General features: G+C 45.3%; 1 protein-coding gene across 8 annotated transcripts in view; it reads left to right on the top strand.

The window, feature by feature from the left end:
* The window catches only part of RGSL1 (regulator of G protein signaling like 1), a 52,101-nt gene extending 37,952 nt beyond the window's left edge, over positions 1 to 14,149 (top strand). For 2 of the 8 annotated variants that reach the window (XM_020908969.2, XM_020908976.2), the window contains 8 exons: positions 1,145 to 1,271; positions 2,923 to 3,094; positions 6,031 to 6,169; positions 6,411 to 6,535; positions 9,370 to 9,479; positions 11,388 to 11,480; positions 12,536 to 12,602; positions 13,718 to 14,149. In XM_020908969.2, coding sequence (XP_020764628.2) covers positions 1,145 to 1,271; positions 2,923 to 3,094; positions 6,031 to 6,169; positions 6,411 to 6,535; positions 9,370 to 9,479; positions 11,388 to 11,480; positions 12,536 to 12,602; positions 13,718 to 13,754 — 870 coding nt within the window. In that variant the 3' untranslated portion in view covers positions 13,755 to 14,149. Of the gene's footprint in view, positions 1 to 1,144; positions 1,272 to 2,922; positions 3,095 to 3,125; positions 3,229 to 6,030; positions 6,170 to 6,410; positions 6,536 to 9,369; positions 9,480 to 11,387; positions 11,481 to 12,535; positions 12,603 to 13,717 lie in introns of those variants that run through there. The other 6 variants (XR_011490278.1, XM_020908979.2, XM_020908977.2 and 3 more) reach the window with 6 other exon arrangements.
* The last annotated feature ends 6,538 nt before the right edge of the window (positions 14,150 to 20,687 follow it).

Genomic DNA, 20,687 nt, shown 5'->3' with positions numbered 1-20,687 from the left:
GTGTAAAAAAGGATTCAGCATGTCCTTAGTGCCTGCTTTGTGCTGAGCACTGCGCATAGTGATTGATGTACATATATTATGACTAACCTTCACCATAACCCTGAAGGCTATTGTTTCTTTCTTACACATGGAGACATTGAGACATACATTTAGGAAGTTGACCCAAATTACCCAATTAAGGTGAAGATAGGCTCCAGACTCAGAACTTCTGACACTAAATCCAGTCGTTTATATGCTTTGCCACTGACTGTCTATGGGCTTCCCAGGTGGCTCAGCATTAAAGAATCCGCCTGCAGGAGACGGCAGGTTTGATCCCTGGAGGGATCTCCAGGAAGGTACCCTGGAGAAGGAAATGGCAACCCACTCCAGTATTCTTGCCGGGGAAATCCTATGGACAAAGGAGCCTGGCAGGCTACAGTCCATGGGGTCATAAAAGAGGCAGACACAAATTAGCGACTAAAATTCATTCATTCACTGGCTCTCTAAAGCCAAGCTTACATTGAAGTTTCCTCTCTATGAAATGAGACAACTGAACTAGTTGATCAAGATTCTTTCTGGCTCTAAATATCAGCTTATCAAGGGGCAAATAAACTAGAGAACTGTCACTGGGAATCTATTAAGAAACAGGTGAAGAAATGTGACATGCATTTTTAATGTGTCCCTGTGTGTTGGTGGGGAGGGAGTGTATGAGTGTGTGCACGTGTAGTTATATTTTTCTTTTATAATGCTTAGAAATGATTTACTCATTTCCTTATTTCTTCATCATTTCAAAATCTGCTTGAGCTATTACTCCCCTTCCTGTGAGTCATGCTTATCTCTGTCCTCTGTCTCTTTCTGTTTTTAGCTCTCACATGCCCTTTCCCATTCATGGCATCTCAAATCTTCACTGTAGGAAGACGATGGTAGAAAGAACATTGTCAGTGGCCTCAACCATGCCTGGGTGATTCTGGCTTATTCTGGGGAAGGTTATATAAGTTATTTGACCTGAGTTTCCTTACTTTTAAATTGAAGCTAAAACTTACTCTTTTTAACGGAGGTGTTGTGAGGATTCAGTGTAATAAATGTCGAGTTTCTGGCACATAGTAGACTCAGTGAACAGCAGGCTGTGCTAATGAATATGTGGCACTCCTTTCTCTTTCCCCAGAAGAGAGGTTGGCTGAAGATGATCAGCTTTATCAGGAGCTTTTGTAATTACCGCAAATTTATGTCTCATCCCCATAAGCGCCAGGAACTTGAAGACTATCTTCACCAGGAAGTATACAACAAGGAAAGTAAGTCACTTCTCTATTTATTCCTCTTCCCTGTTGATACAAGGGTTGATACAAGCTACAAGGGTTAACCCAGGTAAGAAGCTACAGAGCTTGTTGCTTTATGTCATGCTATTGCAGAACCACAGCTGGGTTCACTTACTTACCTGCAGTACAGCCAGTCTTCCAACACTGAGTTGTGGTGAAGAAAGGTATAGCATTTTTTGCAAGGCATCCAACACAGAGCCAAGCAAGCAAGGAGCATGAGCAGCTCATGCTCAAAAGACCCGAACTCGTGTTGCCTCTTAGGGAAGGATTTTTAAAGGCAAGATGAGGCAGAGGGTTGCAGGGTACCTGATTAGCTCATTGACATTCTTCTGACTGGTTGGTCAGAAGATAACTAGGGGTCAACCTCATCACCTTCTGGTTCAAATTGATCTGGGATCTACATGCTGGTGGTCAGAATGCAATTAACTTCTTTCACCTGATTGGGGTTTTAGTGTTCATAAAACAACTCAAGGATATAGCTCATATAGATTATCATCTATAGCCTTTGAAGAGGAACCAAAGGTCCTTGGTTGGATAAACTACGGATAACTATTATTATTTTGTCTTGATTGACTCTTTTCCTTAGTTGCTGCTGCATTTTCTCACTTCTCTGATTCAATTTGTTCTTTGGAACTCAGAGAAGGCCCAGGAGGCTAAAGCTTTTCTACAAATAAGAGGCAGGGGACTTGGGGGGTGGAGGTGGGGGTGTCTGTCCCTGGGAAGGCCCTGCAGGGTCCTGTTTGCTTTCAGTGCTTGCATTAGCCTGGGGTCTAGCAAGAACTCCAGGTCCTGGGTATGAAGGCAAGCCTAGTTCCACATAGTGAGGATGTGAGCCCAGTGCATTCTGTTTCAGAAGCCAGGAAAGAAAGGTAATGATCAGTCTCAAGAACTTTGAATTCTCACATGTTACAAAACTACTTCCTCATGTTGTTTGTGTAGATTTTTGCAACTACCTCATTCATTAGTTCATTTGTTCATTCAGTGCACTTTCTGAGAATCCACAGTATGGCCAGCACTTTTCCAGGTGCTAGAGATACAGTAGTGAATTTGCAGCATATGATCAGCCCTTATGGCTTCCCATTTTTAGGGCAAGACAGAAAATGAGAGTCACAGATATTGGAGCCAGATTGCCTAGATTCGAATTTGCCACTTTTTAACTGGAGGGTCCTGCATAAGTGACTTTGTGCCTCATCTGTAGAATGGAAATAATAACTGTGTTGTTGTAAGAATTAAATGAGTTAATACATGTAAAGCCTCTTAGAACTATTCTTGGCAATAGTAAGTGCTATAAAAGGGTAGAGGCTTCTCAGGTGACATTAGTGGTAAAGAACCCACCTGCCAGTGCAAGAGATGTAAGAGACATGGGTTTGATCCTTGGATGGGGAAGATCCCCTGGAGGAGGGCCTGGCAACCCACTCCAGCCTGGAGAAGCCCAGGCCCAGAGGAACCTGGAAGGCTACAGTCCATAGGGTTGCAAAGAGTCAGACACAACTGACGCAACAGCACACAGCATGCACACATAAAAGGTTTAGTCAGTATTGCTATTTTTATAGAATTGTGATGAATGATCCCATTGATAAATGTTAATTTCTCTCTCTCTCTCTCTGTCCCTCTCCCCCTCTCTCAGATTTCTCCACAGCCCCACACATATCAGGACGCCCAATACCACATCCCAGTGCCCGGAGCATAGATCTAGAAAATGAAGACATAGTCCTTATAAAGCGCCGGGTATTTGGTCACAGGATTATCATCATCAACTATGCCATCAATGATTTCTATTTCTTTTCTGAAATGGAAAAGTAAGTTTCCTATCTCTCCTTCCCCTCACAGCTTTCCACACTTAGTTCCTCCCAGCAAAGACTGGAGTGGCCTGGAAGTGACACAGGAACTTCAGCTCTGCCAGGCAGCAGCCTCCACCTGAAAATCTCACTGCGTAAGGTCCCTGAATCCATGCCCACCATTCTTTCCTCTCGATCTTAAAAGCTCCTCCATATTCTGCAGTTCCCGGTGTTGAAATGCACTTATTTATACCCAGGAAGTGGAGCACTTTTTCCCTATTATTTGTTAATATGATAGATGTCCACTTATGTTGCATAACTGGACCAAAAGTTCTTTTGTTAAAGCAAGGTATTATAAAATGTGTGTGTGTGAATGTATGACATGAAGCAGATAAATTTTTAAGTTAAAACATATTCATGTAAATTTACCTGTAAAACTTGAAGTAAAGCCAAAACCATTCCACTAATTGGAGGTCTACATATTTTTCTTGTGTAAACCATACCCAAAATGCGATCTACTATTTCTAATTTTTCTCTTCTGTAGTGGAGGGAGAAACTATTGTTACTGCAAAGCAATTTAATCCTTCTGGATTTTTATACTTGTTTTTTCAACATTTAAAATTGCCTTCCACACCTATCTAACTCAGTAGTAATTTTTAATTTTTAAAAATTGGAGTCTAGCTGATCTCATTAGCCATTTTTAAATACAGTTTCTAAAATTTATGTTATCATGTGGGATCTTAGTTCCCCCACCAGGGATTGAACCCTCATCCACTGCATTGGAAGTGGGGAGTCTTAGCCATTAGGCCTCAGGGAAGTCCCAATAGCAATTTTTTAAATAGAAACTTGCCTTTCTTGGAACATCCCAAAGCATTCAAATTTGTTTTCACAAAAACAACAAATTCCTTTTCTTTTTATGTTCATAGTTTGTCAATTTTCATAAATTACAAACTAAAGTAACAACAGACAAAAATATTTGGGAAGAGATATGAATGACTCTCTGTAACTATTTGCCTTAGTTAGTTACAGAAAAGTGAGAGAGTTCATGAAACGGTCCCAGCAATGTATATGGTGGGTGTGCTGTTGGTATCAGGCAACGTGTTCTTCAGACATGCAGGGCACCTACCTGGTAACTCAGTACACCAGTTAAGGGTGTTTGGTTAAGAGATCTTCCACTGGCACCCCAAGGAAGAGTTTGGCTCAGTTCCATATATATTTATTGATTATTTATTATTTCTTAAGCACCGAATTTAGCATTGCAAATATTAAAAAATAAAAAACCTGCTAAGGCAGGCATGTTCTCTGTTCTCCAAGACCCCACCAACTAATGGGATGGCAGACAAAAAAACACAAATGGAAGTTAAGAAGTAGGATGATAGTTGTCAAGTCAAGCCCAGGAAGTACATTTAGAAAACTGAGTGCTTAGGAGTGGTTTCTTGGGAGACAGGTCACCTAAGCTGAACTTTGAAGGATGAGTAGCGGTTAGTGAGGTTTTTTCCTAAGTGTTCAAGGGGGAGGCGACTGGGGGGCAGAAAAATAATACCAGTGTGAACAGCCCTCCCTGGTGCTCCAAGTCCTGCCACCATCGTCTCTGCTTTCTCACTTGCCCTCTACAAACTTGTCCACACAGCAGCCAGAGCAGCCTTTTCTCAGTGCAGACCAGTTATATCACTCTCCTGTTTAAAGCGTGCCAGCAGCTTCCCATTCCCACTGGGATGAAGTCCAGACATCCTCTCACTGCCTAAAGAGGCTTGATGAACAGAGCCTGCCTGTATCTTGGAGCTTACCACACGCTACCTGCCACTCGCCCCATGCTCTCGCAAGGAGGGTCTCTGCTCTGTCCTCCCAGTGTCCCCCCAGGATGGTGCCTGCCTCAGAGCCCTTGCACCCCTGCCCTCTTGGCGGGAAGAAGCCCCTGCCCTCCGATCGTCAGATGGACTCTCTTTTTCTTTTTCACTGTACAAGTTCAGTGCCTACCCGTTTCCTATCACTCATCCCTTTTTGTTTTCTCCTTAGCATTCTACTGCATATTGAATTATTCATCTGTTTACTTAAATCTGTCTTCTTCCTCTCACTGATTATGAGCTCCTGGAAAGCAGGATATTGTTTACTGTGTTCACTGCTGAACCCCTGCTCCTGGAACTGCACCTGCACAGAGTAAAACCTTATTAACTATCCACTGATCAAGCATATGAATGGACATGCAGAATAGGCTTATAATGGGAGGCCCATGGTACTCTACTCTTAGGAAGATTTTAAACAGTTAGGATTTAAAATGGCCCGAGAGAAGTATGCAGTGTACTTAAGGTATAACTGACAGATATTTCGGTTAGTAAAAGAATATGCTGCTAGAAGACAAAAAGTAGTTGCTGCCAGGGACTGGAGGACAGGCGAATGGGAGTTAGTGCTTATTGTGTATGGAGTTTTAGTTTGGGCAGATGAAAAAAGTTCTGGAGTCAGATGATGGTGATGACTTCACAGTTTATATGGATGTACTTAATGTCACTGACCTCTACACTTAGAAATGATTAAACTGGAAATCTTATGTCCTGCATATTTTACTATAATAAAAACATTTAAGGAAAGGAATATGTTGCTTCAGAGAGTGGTGGTAATTGTGAGAGGGTCAGCACAGGAGGGTAAAAAAGAGGAAACTAAGACTTAGCTCTTGAAATAATTGCAGGCAAAACTGATGAAAGGTCCAGGATGGGTAAAGAAGGGAGGATGGGATAAATAAGGGAGTTTGCAGTGAAGAAATATACTTGAAGAAGCACTTGGCATAACCTGTGACATGTGGTAGGTGCTCAACATTTGCCAATGGATGAATTATGATTGAATGAATGACCTGGCCCAGGACTAGCTCTTATGTTCTTAGGACAGAAATAGATCTGGGCCAGAAACACTGTTTAATCTTGCATTTTCTCCTTGCTAATTTCCTCTTTACTACTTCTTTTTAGATTTAATGATTTGGTGAGTTCAGCTCGTGTGCTACAAGTCAACCGGGCATACAACGAAAATGATGTGGCCCTAATGAAGTCCAAAATTAGTATCATCCTAAAGCTGTACCTGCATGCAGATGTCCCTCCAAGGCTGAGAGTAAGGAGCACCCCCACTCCACTCTGGCCTTTTGCCAAGAAGCATTTCCCACTACAAGAATCCTGAAAGCTTTCATAAGGCACCTCCTAGGTCTGGGTCAACCCGATAACCTTTACCTAGCAGTCCCATTAAAAACTTCTGCCTTCGGGGAGGGGATGGTCATAAAAGTCCTGAGGTCCAAAAGAGGTTTCCTGCCTTCCCTGGAACCTCTGCCAGTGACAGGCTCCTACTCTGCGGGTAGGTGAACATCTCTGATGCCCAGAAGGACACAATCCTTGCTGCCATTTCAGACGGCCACCTGGATCGGAGCATCTTCCACGGGGCTATCATGTCTCTCTTCCCCATCATTATGTACTTCTGGAAAAGGTAACTATCTCCCTTCATCTGAGGACCATGAGGTCAGAAAAACACGTTTGACTTTTGAGAGACTTTTCTGTCTTCCTTTAGGCCCCTGTTTCACTTTCTACTTTCGTGGGAGCTACAGTGGTATATCCTTATCCTGCTCACCCACTCTATCCCTCACATTGAACACTGAATCAGAGGGTGGAAGGCCATGCAGGGGCGGGAGGTAACTGGCTCCCCCTCTCTTCTGGGCTTGCTTGGAAGAGGTGTTAGGTTTTCTTAGGTTTCGGTTCCTCACCTAAAGATGAGGGTACGTGTGTGCTTAGTTGCTTTAGTCGTGTCTGACTCTTTGCCACCCCATGGACTGCGCCCACCAGGCTCCTCTGTCCATGGGAATTCTCCAGGCAAGAGTACTGGAGTGGGTTGCCATTTCCTCCTCCAAGAGATCTTCCCAACCCAGGGATCGAACCTGCATCTCTTACCTCTCCTGCATTGGCAAGCAGGTTCTTTACCATTATCCCCACCTGGGAAAGCCCCAAGGATGAGAGTGGACTGCAACTACTTGGGAGGAAATTCTGTCAAGACTAACACAATTGTATTTGTGCTTAAGGAGCCTCATGGAGGCAATAACCAGAAAACCGTTGCTCTGTTAGGCTCAAATCCCATAATTATCACTAGGGGCATGGCTATTAGATATTTCCACTTTCAAAGAAGATAGACAATCAGATTTGCATGCCATATCTCTCAAGATTAAAGTAGCAAATGTGGCCTTTAACTCAAAATGAAAACATGGTGAGGAAGCTGTGAAGGTCAAAATACAAACATTAAACTAACTAAATGGCTGCATGACAGATAAAACATGAGGCCCACTTGTTTCAGAACCTACTTGTCATGGTTTGGGCTGAGAGACTAACCCAGGTCCTCACAGTCTTCCCAGCCAGTTATTAACTCCAGATATCTACTCCAGCTCCAGCTCATGCCATCAACATAGTGACTGGCAGTACCCTAGGGGATAGTGACCAGAGGACAGCTGGCTGAAGTGTTCCCAGACCAGGCTGATTTGGACATTTAGACTATTATGTGATTCTGACTCTTAAGGGTTTCCCTCTCCTACAAAAAAAAAAAAAATGTTGTTTATTAAAATATAAGTGTAAAGGTTGTTTGCACATCCCTCGTAGCTCAGTCAGTAAAGAATCTGCCTGGAGATGCAGGAGACCTGGGTTCAATCCCTGGGTTGGGAAGATCCTCTGGAGAAGGGAATGGCTCCACTTCAATATTCTTGCCTGGAGAGTCCCATGGACAGAGGAGCCTTGGCGGGCTATAGTTCATGGGATCATAAGAGTTCGGACATGACTCAATGACTAAACCACAGGTTGTTGACCCATCATTAGCCTTTACTTTAAAATCACCAAGATAATAAATTATTTAATGTAGAAATCTAAGATCAAGATAATCAGTTTAGCTTTTTGTTTTATTTTTTATTATTATTATTTTGTGTGCGTGACCACACCATGTGGCATGCAGAATCTTAGTTCCCCAACCAGAGATCGAAGCCGTGTCCCTTGTAGCAAAAGCACAGAGTCTTAACCATTAGACCCAACAGGGAAGCCTCCAGGTTAGCCTTTTGAACACCAACTTTTATCTAGCACTTAAATCTGGACTTGATTCTAGTTCTCCAAACCAGGACTCAATGGAAACTCATCTTGAAACTTTCCAGATGTTTAGAAGCCCCTGAGAAATACATGCTGTTCCTGGTTGGAGTCAGTGCTCAGCTCTTTCTCAGACCTATTGAGGAAGTATAGAGGTGCTTCAGGCAGTCTTTGAATCCCTAATCCTCATGGAGCCGGTTCTTTACTTCCTTTCCTATGCACTTACAAAGAGTTTCATGTTGTGCAAACTGTGTTCATGCACATTACCTCAGATAGCCTCTCATCAACACTGTGAGGTGGGTGGGGCAAAGTCTTCTTGTCACTATTTTATAGATGAGGAAACTGAGGTTCAGAGTGATTAAGGGACTCACCCAGGATCACCTGGTATGTAGTAAAACCAGGACTAGAAACCAGGTCTCTTGGTCTCTTAAGCACCATAAATAATGCATTTGTGGCATAGTGGGTGGTTCATGATGACAGGGACACCCAGTTCAGTAAGTGGAATGGGAAAAGCCAACTCTGAATGAATAGAGTACCCTTCTGGGAAGAGGAGGAAGGGTGGAGGTCAAGACACCAAGACCGACCTCCAAGAGGTCGCCATCCAAGGGCAGGCTGACAGAGAGCAAAGGGTTAGAGGCCTGGGAGGAAGGGGTGGGGAGTGTTTCAGGGTTTCTCGGGAGTGAGAGTTCCCAGGTTGCAGTGAGTCTGCATGAGGAACCAGGGTCTACTCCAGGGAAAGGGCTCTAGGGAATGAGCTGAGGGGATCACAGCCCCCAGTTAAGGGACAGGTTGGAAACTAAGAATCAGGCCCCTGGAGGAGGCCAGTCAGACACTCCGACTGTTCCAGGTAGGGTTATAGATAGTGATTTCACCCCCCCAGTCTAAGGCTGAACTCAGCATCCCAGCGGTTAGCCCCACCCAGGCCTCAGTGCTGCACATTCTTTACAGACTCCATTCACTGGGATTCCAGAAGAAAGTCCTCACATCGCGCCCAGGCCAGGCATTCACTGGAGCCGGGCCTGGACAAAGAGGCGCCTCAGTAGGGCCTTTGACAGGCAGCACTCTGAGGCCCAGGGCTCTCCTCCTCTCTGCAGGACGCCACCCCCTCTCTGTGAGGACTGGTCCCCCACCCACTTCCTCTGCGCTCCGTGGTCCAGCCCTTTCAGGGGGTGGTTTTCTCTCTGTGACCTGAAGCCATTTTTCTCACAGGTTTTGTGCCTGGAAGGCAATCCACTCTTACTTCCAGTACATGGGAAAGAAGTTCAAGGACAGAGTAATTTCTCCCAAACATGTGTGCAAGTACACTCCTTGGAGTGGAGGTAAGCTTCACCGTGACCCACAGCCCCATTCTCCAGCAGATGAGACTGACAAAGGGAGAGCAAAGCCTGGAAGGATCAGCTCTAAGACTTCACAGAGGGCGTTTGCTGGGAGGTGGCCATCCTATTAACTTGGCCCTCAGAGAAGCATTAACTCCTTATTTTATCTGTGGCTCTCAGTGCTAGCAAAGGGGTACCCCACCCACACACTGCTCCCCAGCAGTACCTCCCGGGGTGCCTCTGGGAACACGGGTCTCAGACTCCGTGGTCAGTAACGGAGGTGGCAAGCTACTTCACTACCATGGATGAAAGTTCCTGCTCCAACCATCTCCATCCAACCCTACCGTTTGAAAGAGCAAAAGTGTTAGTCACTCAGTTGTGTCCGATGCTTTTTGACCCCGTGGACTGTAGCCAACCTGGTTCCTCTGTCCATGGGATTCTCTAGGCAAGAATACTCCAGTGGACTGCCATGCCCTCCTAGGGGATCTTCCTGACCCAGGGATCCAACCTGGGTCTCCCACATTGCTGGCAGATCTTTTGCTGTCTGAGCCACCGGGGAAGTGCATCTATTTTATAGTGTTAAGTGAGAAAATTAGGAAGTGGAGGGAGAGTATGATTTTAGCATGGTAAGTATATATAAATATGTATTTATGTAATTTTTATGAAACATAGGAAAGAACTTAGAAATAAAGAATCAATAGAATTATCTCTGGGTAGTGTGATTATGAGAGGCTTATACAGTTATTATTAACATATATTAATCAATAAATATATACATATGTATGTTTTCTTAATGCAGAGCAGTTAAACTCAGCCTCTTCCCAGATACCTGCTGTGAGATCAGTACTTGAGCAAAAAAGGGAATTTTAAAGAGAGGGAGGAGGGTTCCCAGGGAAGTGCCTGGCGAGAGTAAGGCTGGGTGTCTCTGCAGTAGAAATTTCGGGGAACAAAGATAACAGGTCTGTGAACTGTACCAGCATTGGGACAAAACACGGAGACAGGACAAGAAACTTAAAAATGGCAGCTAACTGTCCTGAGACAACAGGAGCTGATTGTTCTGTCGTTTCAGCTCAAACCCGTCCCATTCTCACGTCCACTTCCCTGGATACCCACCCCTGCCCACCCCTGCCCCATTCCATCCCCCACAAACAAGCACCCCACCTGCTTCCTGGAGTGCAAACAAGGGTCCTTGAGACCTCAGTCCATTTCTGGCTGACCCCCCAAATGGGAAGGGAAGCAAGGCGGGCTGGTGTAGAGTGTCCTGCCACTCTGAGAGTGTCCTCACCTCAGTCCGAAACAAATCACCTACCTCTCCCGCTGCAGTCACCCCAATGGTCAGTGAATATTGCTCGTCATCCTTGTCTCAGCAGACGGAAGTGTCACATCAGCAGACAGAAATCAGCAATCTATTTAGGATGTGGGGCAGAATGTCCCTGGGGGTGCAGGGGCTTTTTTTGGATGCCGGTGGGGTAGGGGAGGAGAGGGGAGGAGAGGAGCAGTAAGAGGAAAAGGAGCTGGAGCGGGGCAGGCAGGAAGGGCAAATGCTGCTCACTCAGAAGAGCCAGAAAGTGTCCCTTAGGGGTGGCCCCAGAGCTTCCAGCCTTTGGCTCCCCTCCTACTGTTGAGTTCCCAGGAGGCAAATGCCCAGATCTTTTCTGATGTCTGAAGAGGGCAGCAGGGTGCCTTGCGAGGGGCAGGCTGCTTGGGTTCTCAGCCTGGAGCACCCTGGACCCTCTTCTTCCCCTGTCTCAGCCTCACGCTCCTGATCTCAGCTGCAGACGTGTGAGTGCAGGCAGTGTTCTATCACTCACATCCTATCATCTGAAGAATGTAAACAGGGCCTTTCTCGCTGACTTACACAGACTTACTCTGTTGGGTGTCACTGTACTGTGCCCCTTCTTCCTTCCCCAGGAGACCAAGCCATCCTAAGGTTCACCTTGTGCAGAGGTATTGAGTGGTTGCAGCCTCAACCTCGGGATGCGCCAGGAAGTCCAATCCAAAACTGTGAGTTGGAGGTGGAAGTCCACTGATATCAAAAGTGCACTGCTCAATTAGAGGGTGACGGGAAGGCCAACTCAGCCAAGTCTCCTTACTGACCAGGAAGAGACTGAGACCCCCAAAATGTGAAGTGACTGCCACTCACAAGGGATGGAGGGTGAGAACCAGGTCTCCTGACCACCCTTCCAGGGCTCCATGCACAGCTCTCATTTGAATAATTATATCTTCCTGATGATGGCTTCTGGTATAGACCCTTGAAGGGGAATGCCTTAAGCTTCTCTGTCTCTCTCCTGGCTCTCGACCATTTCCAGGCATGGTGTGTGATCTTTATTAAGAGACAATTGTAACATCCCAATGGGAACATTTTCCTCCCACTGAGAGTACCTGCTGACTGAAACAGGACCTCCGCCCCACACCTTCTACTTTCCAGAGGCTCCTGCTACTGATCTTCTTATCCCTGTAATAAACTCTCTGGCTCTAGCTTCACATTTTGGGGTCCTTGTTATATCCTTTTTTTCTTTGCCATCTTCAGCCTCGAGTCAGTTCCATCCCCAAGCACTAAACCAGCCTCTGTGGTCTACATGGTCTCTCCCAACCAGCCTTTCCTTTCTATCCCAGTGGTCAGCATTTGTTTCCAGGTCGGGAGATATGCTTCTCTGCTTCCTGAAGGCATGAGATGCCAGCTTGCCCTACCTGCTTGCTTGTTTATGTCCCCTTGTTGCTTAATGAGGGAGGCAGCTACAGAACCTTGCCATGATCCGTAAAATCCAAACAGCCCTAAAGTCTTGTGATTCTAGTGCTCATCTGGCAGATTAATCTCCTTATTTTACTTCCTTGGGTCTATGAGGTTGGCATCATGACCTCTGCATCCAAATGAAATGTCTCCTAAGACAAAAAATATATATATTGCAGCCCAGAAATGAGGCTCCTAAATGTCCCTGGAGCACCACTGCTTCCCCCTCCCTTTCCCGACTCCTTCCCTGTAGGCTGTCCTGGAATGACCTTCCGATGAGTGCCTGTGCCATTAGTGCTGATGTATTTTTCTCTGTATTTGTCTTTAGCTTCATCTAGCATCTTTACTCAGTCAAGACATGCGATCTCTGCCATCCAGCTGTGTCCTGTCCCAGGGTAGGCATGAGCCAGAAGTCCTCTTCTTTGGTCCAGGAGAAGTTGCTCTGTCCAAGTAGATGATGGGAGAGTGGGGAGAAACCTAGCTCCACATCCCGACACCTCCTGGCATACAGAACCGAGAAGCTGAGCTGTTCTAGAGGCTTATAGTCAGGCTAGTGAGGGAAGGGTTTCTCTATGGGTTGTTATCCACTTCCATCAAAATGGACACTTTTAAGAAATTGGAGCCCTTACCCACCTCCCAGTAGAATGCTGTTGTTGGGGGAAGTGTCCCAGATCTTTTGTTGCTGGCTGCCCTAATACTCCGGGGGCTTCCCAGGTGGCGCTAGTGGGTAAAGCACTCGCCTGTCATGCAGGAGATGTAAGAGACATGAGTTTGATACCTGGGTCGGGAAGATCCCATGGAGGAGGGCATGGTAACCCACTCCAGTATTCTTGCCTGAAGAAATCCCATGGGCAGAGGAGCCTGGTGGGCTACAGTCCATAGGGTCGCAAAGAGTCGGACTTGACTGAACCGACATAGCACACTAATATTCCAGTCCTCCAGAGTATAATGTATAAGACAAGAAAGAAGAGCTATTTTTCTGCATGGCCAGATATTGCAATAAGGATGGAAAGGATTTGAGACTGTCAAAATCTGATTTAGCCTAATTCACTTCTGTACAAGCATCAGAGCAGGACTGATGGTAAGTTAGGGCTATAGGAGAATCCCTAGGGGCATCATGGAAACAGTGCCAAAGAGCTACTGGAAGGTCAAGGTTATAGACAGTAGGCTCTGTGAATGGCAGGCCTGGCTTCTCACCAGTCATCCCACCTTCTCAGACCTGCTGTAAGTCCAACAGGGGCTTGGAGTTGCCCAAGTATCACTGGCCGGTGCTCGTACCTGGAAGATGAGCCAGGGACTTGGGGGTTCTGTGCACAGAAAGGCAATGCATTGCTTCAGAGTTACAAGTTCTTTAAGAGGAAGATGAGGATAAGAATGTGGGGGGTAAAAGGGTTTTGGTTTTGGCCATCGCCACACTTAAAGGGGAGGACAGCAACCAACCAGCAGAGAGTACAATGCTAGTTACCTCAATGCCACTGTGATAACTGGCCACTTTTCTCTCTTCCTTCAGGCCAAAATTACCCAGCACCAAAAAGGAGAAGAAGTAATCAGTAATCAAGTCAGAACCCCAACAGAGGCACACAATCTCTCAGAAGCCTCCTCCCACTGACAGAACCTTTTCTGGTCAGAAATGAAATGCCCTGACGCCATCTGCCCCCTGAAAGATCAGTGCGGGAGCAGCCCGGATGTGGCGGGACCAGACTGCAGTGGCTAAGATGGGAGTGGAGAGCACGGACAGAAGCACCTCTGCCCCCCACCCCATCCCGTCCTGGAGTCAGAGACAGTCTTTCCATGGTGGCTGTGCAACAGAACACCTACCCTCGGGGTCTGGACACCTGTTGCACTCTGCAGCTGCATGGCCTTGAGCAAATCCTTGATGCAAGGTGGTTGAAGAATCCCAGGAGACCTATGTGTAGATGGCATTAAACACTCTAGGAAGCAAGGTACTGTTTTATCAGATCGGATCTTTTGTTGCTAGGATCCTCCCGTTCGGACAATGGCTCACACCCCTGTTGTCTCAGCAGATCCTCACAACCCTGTGAGTGACCATGTCTGAGATCATTTATTTTTAAATAGATGAAGAACTGGCACACAGAGAAGGTTAATGAATTTCTCAAGATCACTAAGTAGTAAGTGGCAGAGCCTGGACCAGAACACACCACTTCCAATTCTCTGGCCAGTTATTGCATGGTGACCATCTGCCCAACTTACCACACCAAAGGAAGATTCCTTCCCTGGAATTCTGTCCATTTGCCAAATTAATTGATAAAGAGACTCAGGGAAATGTCTAGCCTATAAGCCAAATTACTGTCATCAGAGTGGCCAGGCCCATTTTCTGTCCTTTGAAGACAATTGGGAGCAAAATGGGTCAGAATATCCTGAATAAGCCCTCCACGTGGCTCATTGATTCCATGGGTTGCAGGACAATGAAAAACTAGAAAGCTTATTGGAAGAATCTGGTCTAATTTCCAGACAAAGTATCCTGCTATGCTGATGACCTTTATTCCCTAGACTTTTCTCAAGATGATAAGTGTTGAGATGTGAGGACAGCAGGGCTCATGCCCACCCAGGACTGTAGAATCATCTGGGTGGGGCTGTGACTATGACAGGTCCAGGAATACTGTAGGCAAATATGACTAGGGCAGGTCTGGATACAGGCAAAGAGTGGGGAGCCTCTTGGGCACTGGAACAAAGTTCAGCAGAGCAAGCATTCAACACAAGGGCACCCAGAGGAAGGGAGGAAGGCCTCCTCCCCCAACAGGGCCAGGGCTCCAGAAAAGGACGTCAGTTAACAGAAGCAGCAGAGGGCATGAGACAGAGTTCCAGTTCCCAAAACTCAGGCAAGAAACTAAGGCAAGATGCCAGGAAAAGGATGGAGAAGAGCCCTGTTACTGGAACTGAGGTGCCAGGAGTGAACTTGATCCAAAAGGACAGGAATCAGAACATGGAACCAGAGAAGATGTCAGGCCAGCAACAAGGTGACGGATGAGGATCTAATAAAGCACCTACTCAGGGCCATTGCCTGCCTACCCTTGCAGTGGTCTGAGGCAAGCCTGGACCCATAGGCTGGCAGTAAGTGGGTCCCACTGAAGGAAAAGAAAGGTTGTTCAGTGGGCTCATCAAAACTGTGATCTTTACTTGTTTTTCAGTTCTCTTTCTCTCTCTGCACACTCACTCATAGGTGTATTCATGCACAGGTATGCAAGCATATACAAACAAGTTATTTAAAAGGCCTCATGACACTTAGGAGGACTGCTCTGAGTAGGAAAAAACTGTACTTCTATTGAGTCTCACTGACTGCTCCCCATGGTTTCTTATTCTCTCACATCAGAGATCCCTGAAGTGAGAGAATAAGAAACTTCAGATCCTCAGAGATCTGGTGTTAGAGATAACACCAGAAGTAGGTAAATGTCCCAAAGTCAATCACCTGTAGGATGCAGGTAGGTCATGTAAGAGGGTAAAGTAACCCCCAAGAGATTTCAAGGTGGCAGACGCTGTGATGAGCTGGATAACACAGCTCAAAGGGGACATTGACAATCAGCTTCAGCTGCCAACCCAGTGCTATCAGAGTTCTTTACTTGGGAAAAAAATGAAAGAAAGAAAAGGAAGGAGGAAGTGAAGGAGGGAGAGAAGGAAGAGGGGGAGAAAAATGGGAAGGAAGGCAAAAAAAAAAAAAAAGAATGAGATGCCTAGAATTTTTATAACATGTGCAGGTTAAGCAAAACCTGGCTGTGGGCCAACTTGGTCCACAGCCCAGTGAGCTGCAGTTTTTGCTTTGAGCTATTTCTTTCCCTGTGAAATTATGTTTGGGTCCTGGGTCATCAGAATGGAGGAAGACTTGTGCCCACAATAGACCTACAGGGACCACGGACCTCTAAGGAAAGGGCTGAGGCAGAAGAGACAGGTAAGGAAGCTGGTCTACTTTTGTCCCTTGTATTTTTTTTTATATTTATATATGTATGCTTTTATTTTTTTTTTCCATTTATTTTTATTAGTTGGAGGCTAATTACTTTATAATATTGTAGTGGTTTTTGCCATACATTGACATGAATCAGCCATGAAGTTACATGTATTTCCCATCCTGATCCCCCCTCCCACCTCCCTCTCTACCTGATCCCTCTGGTCTTCCCAGTACACCAGCCCCGAGCACTTGTCTCATGCATCCAACCTGGGCTGGTGATCTGTTTCACCCTTGATAGTATACATGTTTCGATGCTGTTCTCTCAAAACATCCCACCCTCGCCTTCTCCCACAGAGTCCAAAAGTCTGTTCTATACATCTGTGTCTCTTTTTCTGTTTTGCATGTAGGGTTATCATTACCATCTTTCTAAATTCCATATATATGCGTTACTATACTGTAATGGTCTTTATCTTTCTGGCTTACTTCACTCTGTATAATGGGCTCCAGTTTCATCCATCTCATTAGAACTGATTCAAATGAATTCTTTTTAATGGCTGAGTAATATTCCATAGTGTATATGTACCACAGCTTCCTTATCCATTCGTCTGCTGATGGGCATCTAGGTTGCTTCCATGTCCTGGCTATTATAAACAGTGCTGCGATGAACACTGGGGTACATGTGTCTCTTTCAGATCTGGTTTCCTCGGTGTGGGATTGCCTAGAAGTGGGATTGCTGGGTCATGTGGCAGTTCTATTTCCAGTTTTTTAAGAAATCTCCACACTGTTCTCCATAGCGGCTGTACTAGTTTGCATTCCCACCAACAGTGTAAGAGGGTTCCCTTTTCTCCACACCCTCTCCAGCATTTATTGCTTGTAGACTTTTGGATAGCAGCCATCCTGACTGGCGTGTAATGGTATCTCATTGTGGTTTTGATTTGCATTTCTCTGATAATGAGTGACGTTGAGCATCTTTTCATGTGTTTGTTAGCCATCTGTATGTCTTCTTTGGAGAAATGTCTGTTTAGCTCTTTGGCCCATTTTTTGATTGGGTCATTTATTTTTCTGGAATTGAGCTGCAGGAGTTGCTTGTATATTTTTGAGATTAATCCTTTGTCTGTTGCTTCATTTGCTATTATTTTCTCCCAATCTGAGGACTGTCTTTTCACCTTGCTTATAGTTTCCTTTGTTGTGCAAAAGCTTTTAAGTTTCATTAGGTCCCATTTGTTTATTTTTGCTTTTATTTCCAACATTCTGGGAGGTGGGTCATAGAGGATCCTGCTGTGATTTATATCGGAGAGTGTTTTGCCTATGTTCTCCTCTAGGAGTTTTGTAGTTTCTGGTTTTACATTTAGATCTTTAATCCATTTTGAGTTTATTTTTGTGTATGGTATTAGAAATATCCAAATTTCCTTATGAAACATTTTCATATTCCAGTAATGCTTGATGCTTTCAGGACTTTCTGTTTTTTAAAGGAAGCTCATATAACCCATTCAGACTAAAGGCTGACAGAAACAGAGGAAAACAGAGCAAAAGAGCCTGGGAGAGATCTGTCTTCCACCTTCCGGAGGCTTTTCAGTTTTGTGGGCCTAGAAGTGATATAAATCGCGCCTCTTTCTGTAGCGGTAGTCCCTCATCATGAGAGTCTCCAAATGACCCAGGTGTCACTGGGGAAGAGAGGCGCTCTCCTGTGCAGCACATTGGGGGGGGGGCAGTCCTCACCCCTACTCCTCAACCAGCTCCACATATCATTAACCAGAATAGAAGATGGCCATGTTTACAATCGTGGGCCTCCCATATTCTCATTAAAGGGCACAGGGATGTTACTTCCCAGAAGACTCCTAAGGTCACTTCCAATTGAAGATGTTAGTAGAAGTACTACTCCCCATTCTGGATCAAAACCAGGGGCCAGCCATTGTCGTCCAGAGTCTCTGGCACATGGGTCCTCCCCTGACCAGTAGAGTCCCAGCAGGAGGCCCTGCTGCCTTCCCTTCAGAGTTCCAGTGTTTCCCTGAAGCAGGCTGGTTTTCTCTCCATTCCTTAGTAACTCTGTGATCATCAGCAAATTACTCAACCTCCCTGAATTCCCAACACCCTTCTCTGTGAAATGTCTACCCTCATAGGGTTGTGTGGAGACTAACCTGAAGTCTTGCAGGCCAAGTGCACACCACAGGGACCAGGCACCAAGTTGGGGGCAGGGACATTAGTTGCTGGTTCCCTCTTTCCACCTTTTCCCCTAACTTCTCAGAACATGAGGAAAGTGATTGACTAGGAGTGGTATAGTTCAAGAGCTAAATCCTGAGAAATTTCTAAAAGGACTTCCTCCAATAATATACATGGTCCATGGAGGTGTGAGCCTTTACCACCCCTTTAACAGCGGAGTCCCTCTGGAGTTTCCATCTCTCAGACTTGTCCACACTGAGCCTCCAGAAATTCATTAGTTACCCTGCTTATTTAACTTACATACAGAATACTTCATGAGAAATGCTGGGCTGGATGAAGCACAAGCTGGAATCAAGATTGCCAGGAGAAATGTCAATAACCTCAGATATGCAGATGACACCACCCCAAAGAGCCTCTGGATGAAAGTGAAAGAGGAGAGTGAAAAAGTTGGCTGAAAGCTTAACATTCAGAAAACTAAGATCATGGCATCCAGCCCTATCACTTCATGGCAAGTAGATGGGGAAACAGTGGAAACAGTGGCTGACTTTATTTTTCTGAGCTCCAAAATCACTGCAGATGGTGATTGCAGCCATGAAATTAAAAGACGCTTACTCCTTGGAAGGAAAGTTATGACCAACATAGACAGCATATTAAAAAGCAGAGACATTACTTTGCCAACAAAGGTCCATCTAGTCAAGGCTATGGTTTTTCCAGTGGTCATGTATGGATGTGAGAGTTGGACTATAAAGAAAGCTGAGCACCGAAGAGTTGATGCTTTTGAACTGTGGTGTTGGAGAAGACTCTTGAGAGTCCCTTGGACTACAAGGAGATCCAACCAGTCCATCCTAAAGGAGATCAGTCCTGGGTGTTCATTGGAAGGACTGATGCTGAAGCTGAAACTCCAATACTCTGGCCACCTCATGTGAAGAATTGACTCATTGGAAAAGACCCTGATGCTGGGAGGGATTGGGGGCAGGAGGAGAAGGGGACAACAGAGGATGATGGTTGGATGGCATCACTGACTCAATGGACATGAGTTTGGGTAAACTCCAGGAGTCGGTGATGAACAGGGAGGCCTGGCGTGCTGCAGTCCATGGGGTCGCAAAGAGTCAGACACAACTGAGCGACTGAACTAAACTGAACTGACAACTTAGGTTTTCCTGTTCTGTTACTGGTTCTCGCTGAGGTGGCTTTCTGCTCTGGAAGTTAAGATTCTCTGCATTCACCTCTCTCGCTTGGGGAGTAGTCATTTGTCCTGTGACTTCATTTCTCTGACAGATAGAAGAGGAGGTGATTTTTCAGTTCAACTTTTTACTTACCGTGAGAACAGAGTGATAATTTCTAAGCTCCTTATGTGTTGGATCAGAAAGAAACCTGAAGTTTCCAGATTTCTTTTTTTTAAAAGGTTAAGCCTGGGCCCCACCAAGGTTCTGACTTAATTAGTCTAGGATGGGCCCCAGATGATTCTTACAGAGCTAGTTTCAAGAACTAATGATATGTGCTATATATAGTTTATTGCTAGAGAAGAAAAGTGAATGAGTGAAAGTCACTTAGTCGTCTCCAACTCTTTGCGACCCCATGGACTGTAGTCCATGGAATTCTCCAGGCCAAAATACTGGAGTGGGTAGCCATTCCCTTCTCCAGGGGATCTTCCCAACCCAGGAATCAAACCCAGGTCTCCCACATTGCAGGTGGATTCTTTACCAGTTGAACCACCAGGGAAGCCCAAAAATACTGGAGTGGGTAGCCTATCCCTTCTCCAGTGGATCTTCCCAACCCAGGGATTGAACCAGAGTCTCCCACATTGCAGGCGGATTCATTGCAGCTGAGTCACCAGGAAGCCCAAAGAAGAGAAGAAGATAATAATGAGAATGAGCACAGAGGGCTTTTTCTTCTGGTCACCCTATTTTATTTTCACTTACTCTCCCTGATTTCCAACCTCTTAATCTACCATACTTTCATTCCTGGTCATTATCACCTTTTCGTGTGCCATATCATTTTTTGTATTTTATTGTTTATTTATTTGACCATGCTGAATCTTAGTTGTAACATGCAAGATCTAGTTCCCTAACCAGGGATCGAACCCTGTATAGAGAGTTCAGAGTCTTAACCACTGGACCACAAGGGAAATCCCTCTATACCTATATTAATGCTTAATTCTGTCTTCCACCTCTCTAATTCTCTGTGAGGACAGAGATCTTGGTTTGTTCACTGTAGTGTTTCTTGTTCTTTAATCACTGAAGATAGCAAAACACTGTTCTCACCTTGACTCATGGGGCATAATCACCTACTTCCTGGACTTCTGGCCACTGAGGCTTTATCATGAAAGAAATACAAAGCTATCATACTTCAGTCGCTTTCATTTGGGCTTTATTAAAAGAGTTACTAAGTAAAATCCTACTTGATTATCTCAATTTTA

This window comes from Odocoileus virginianus, chromosome 11 (assembly GCF_023699985.2).
Source record: "Odocoileus virginianus isolate 20LAN1187 ecotype Illinois chromosome 11, Ovbor_1.2, whole genome shotgun sequence".
NCBI classification, from domain to species: domain Eukaryota; kingdom Metazoa; phylum Chordata; class Mammalia; order Artiodactyla; family Cervidae; genus Odocoileus; species Odocoileus virginianus.
This window is presented reverse-complemented; position numbering and strand designations above follow the sequence as displayed.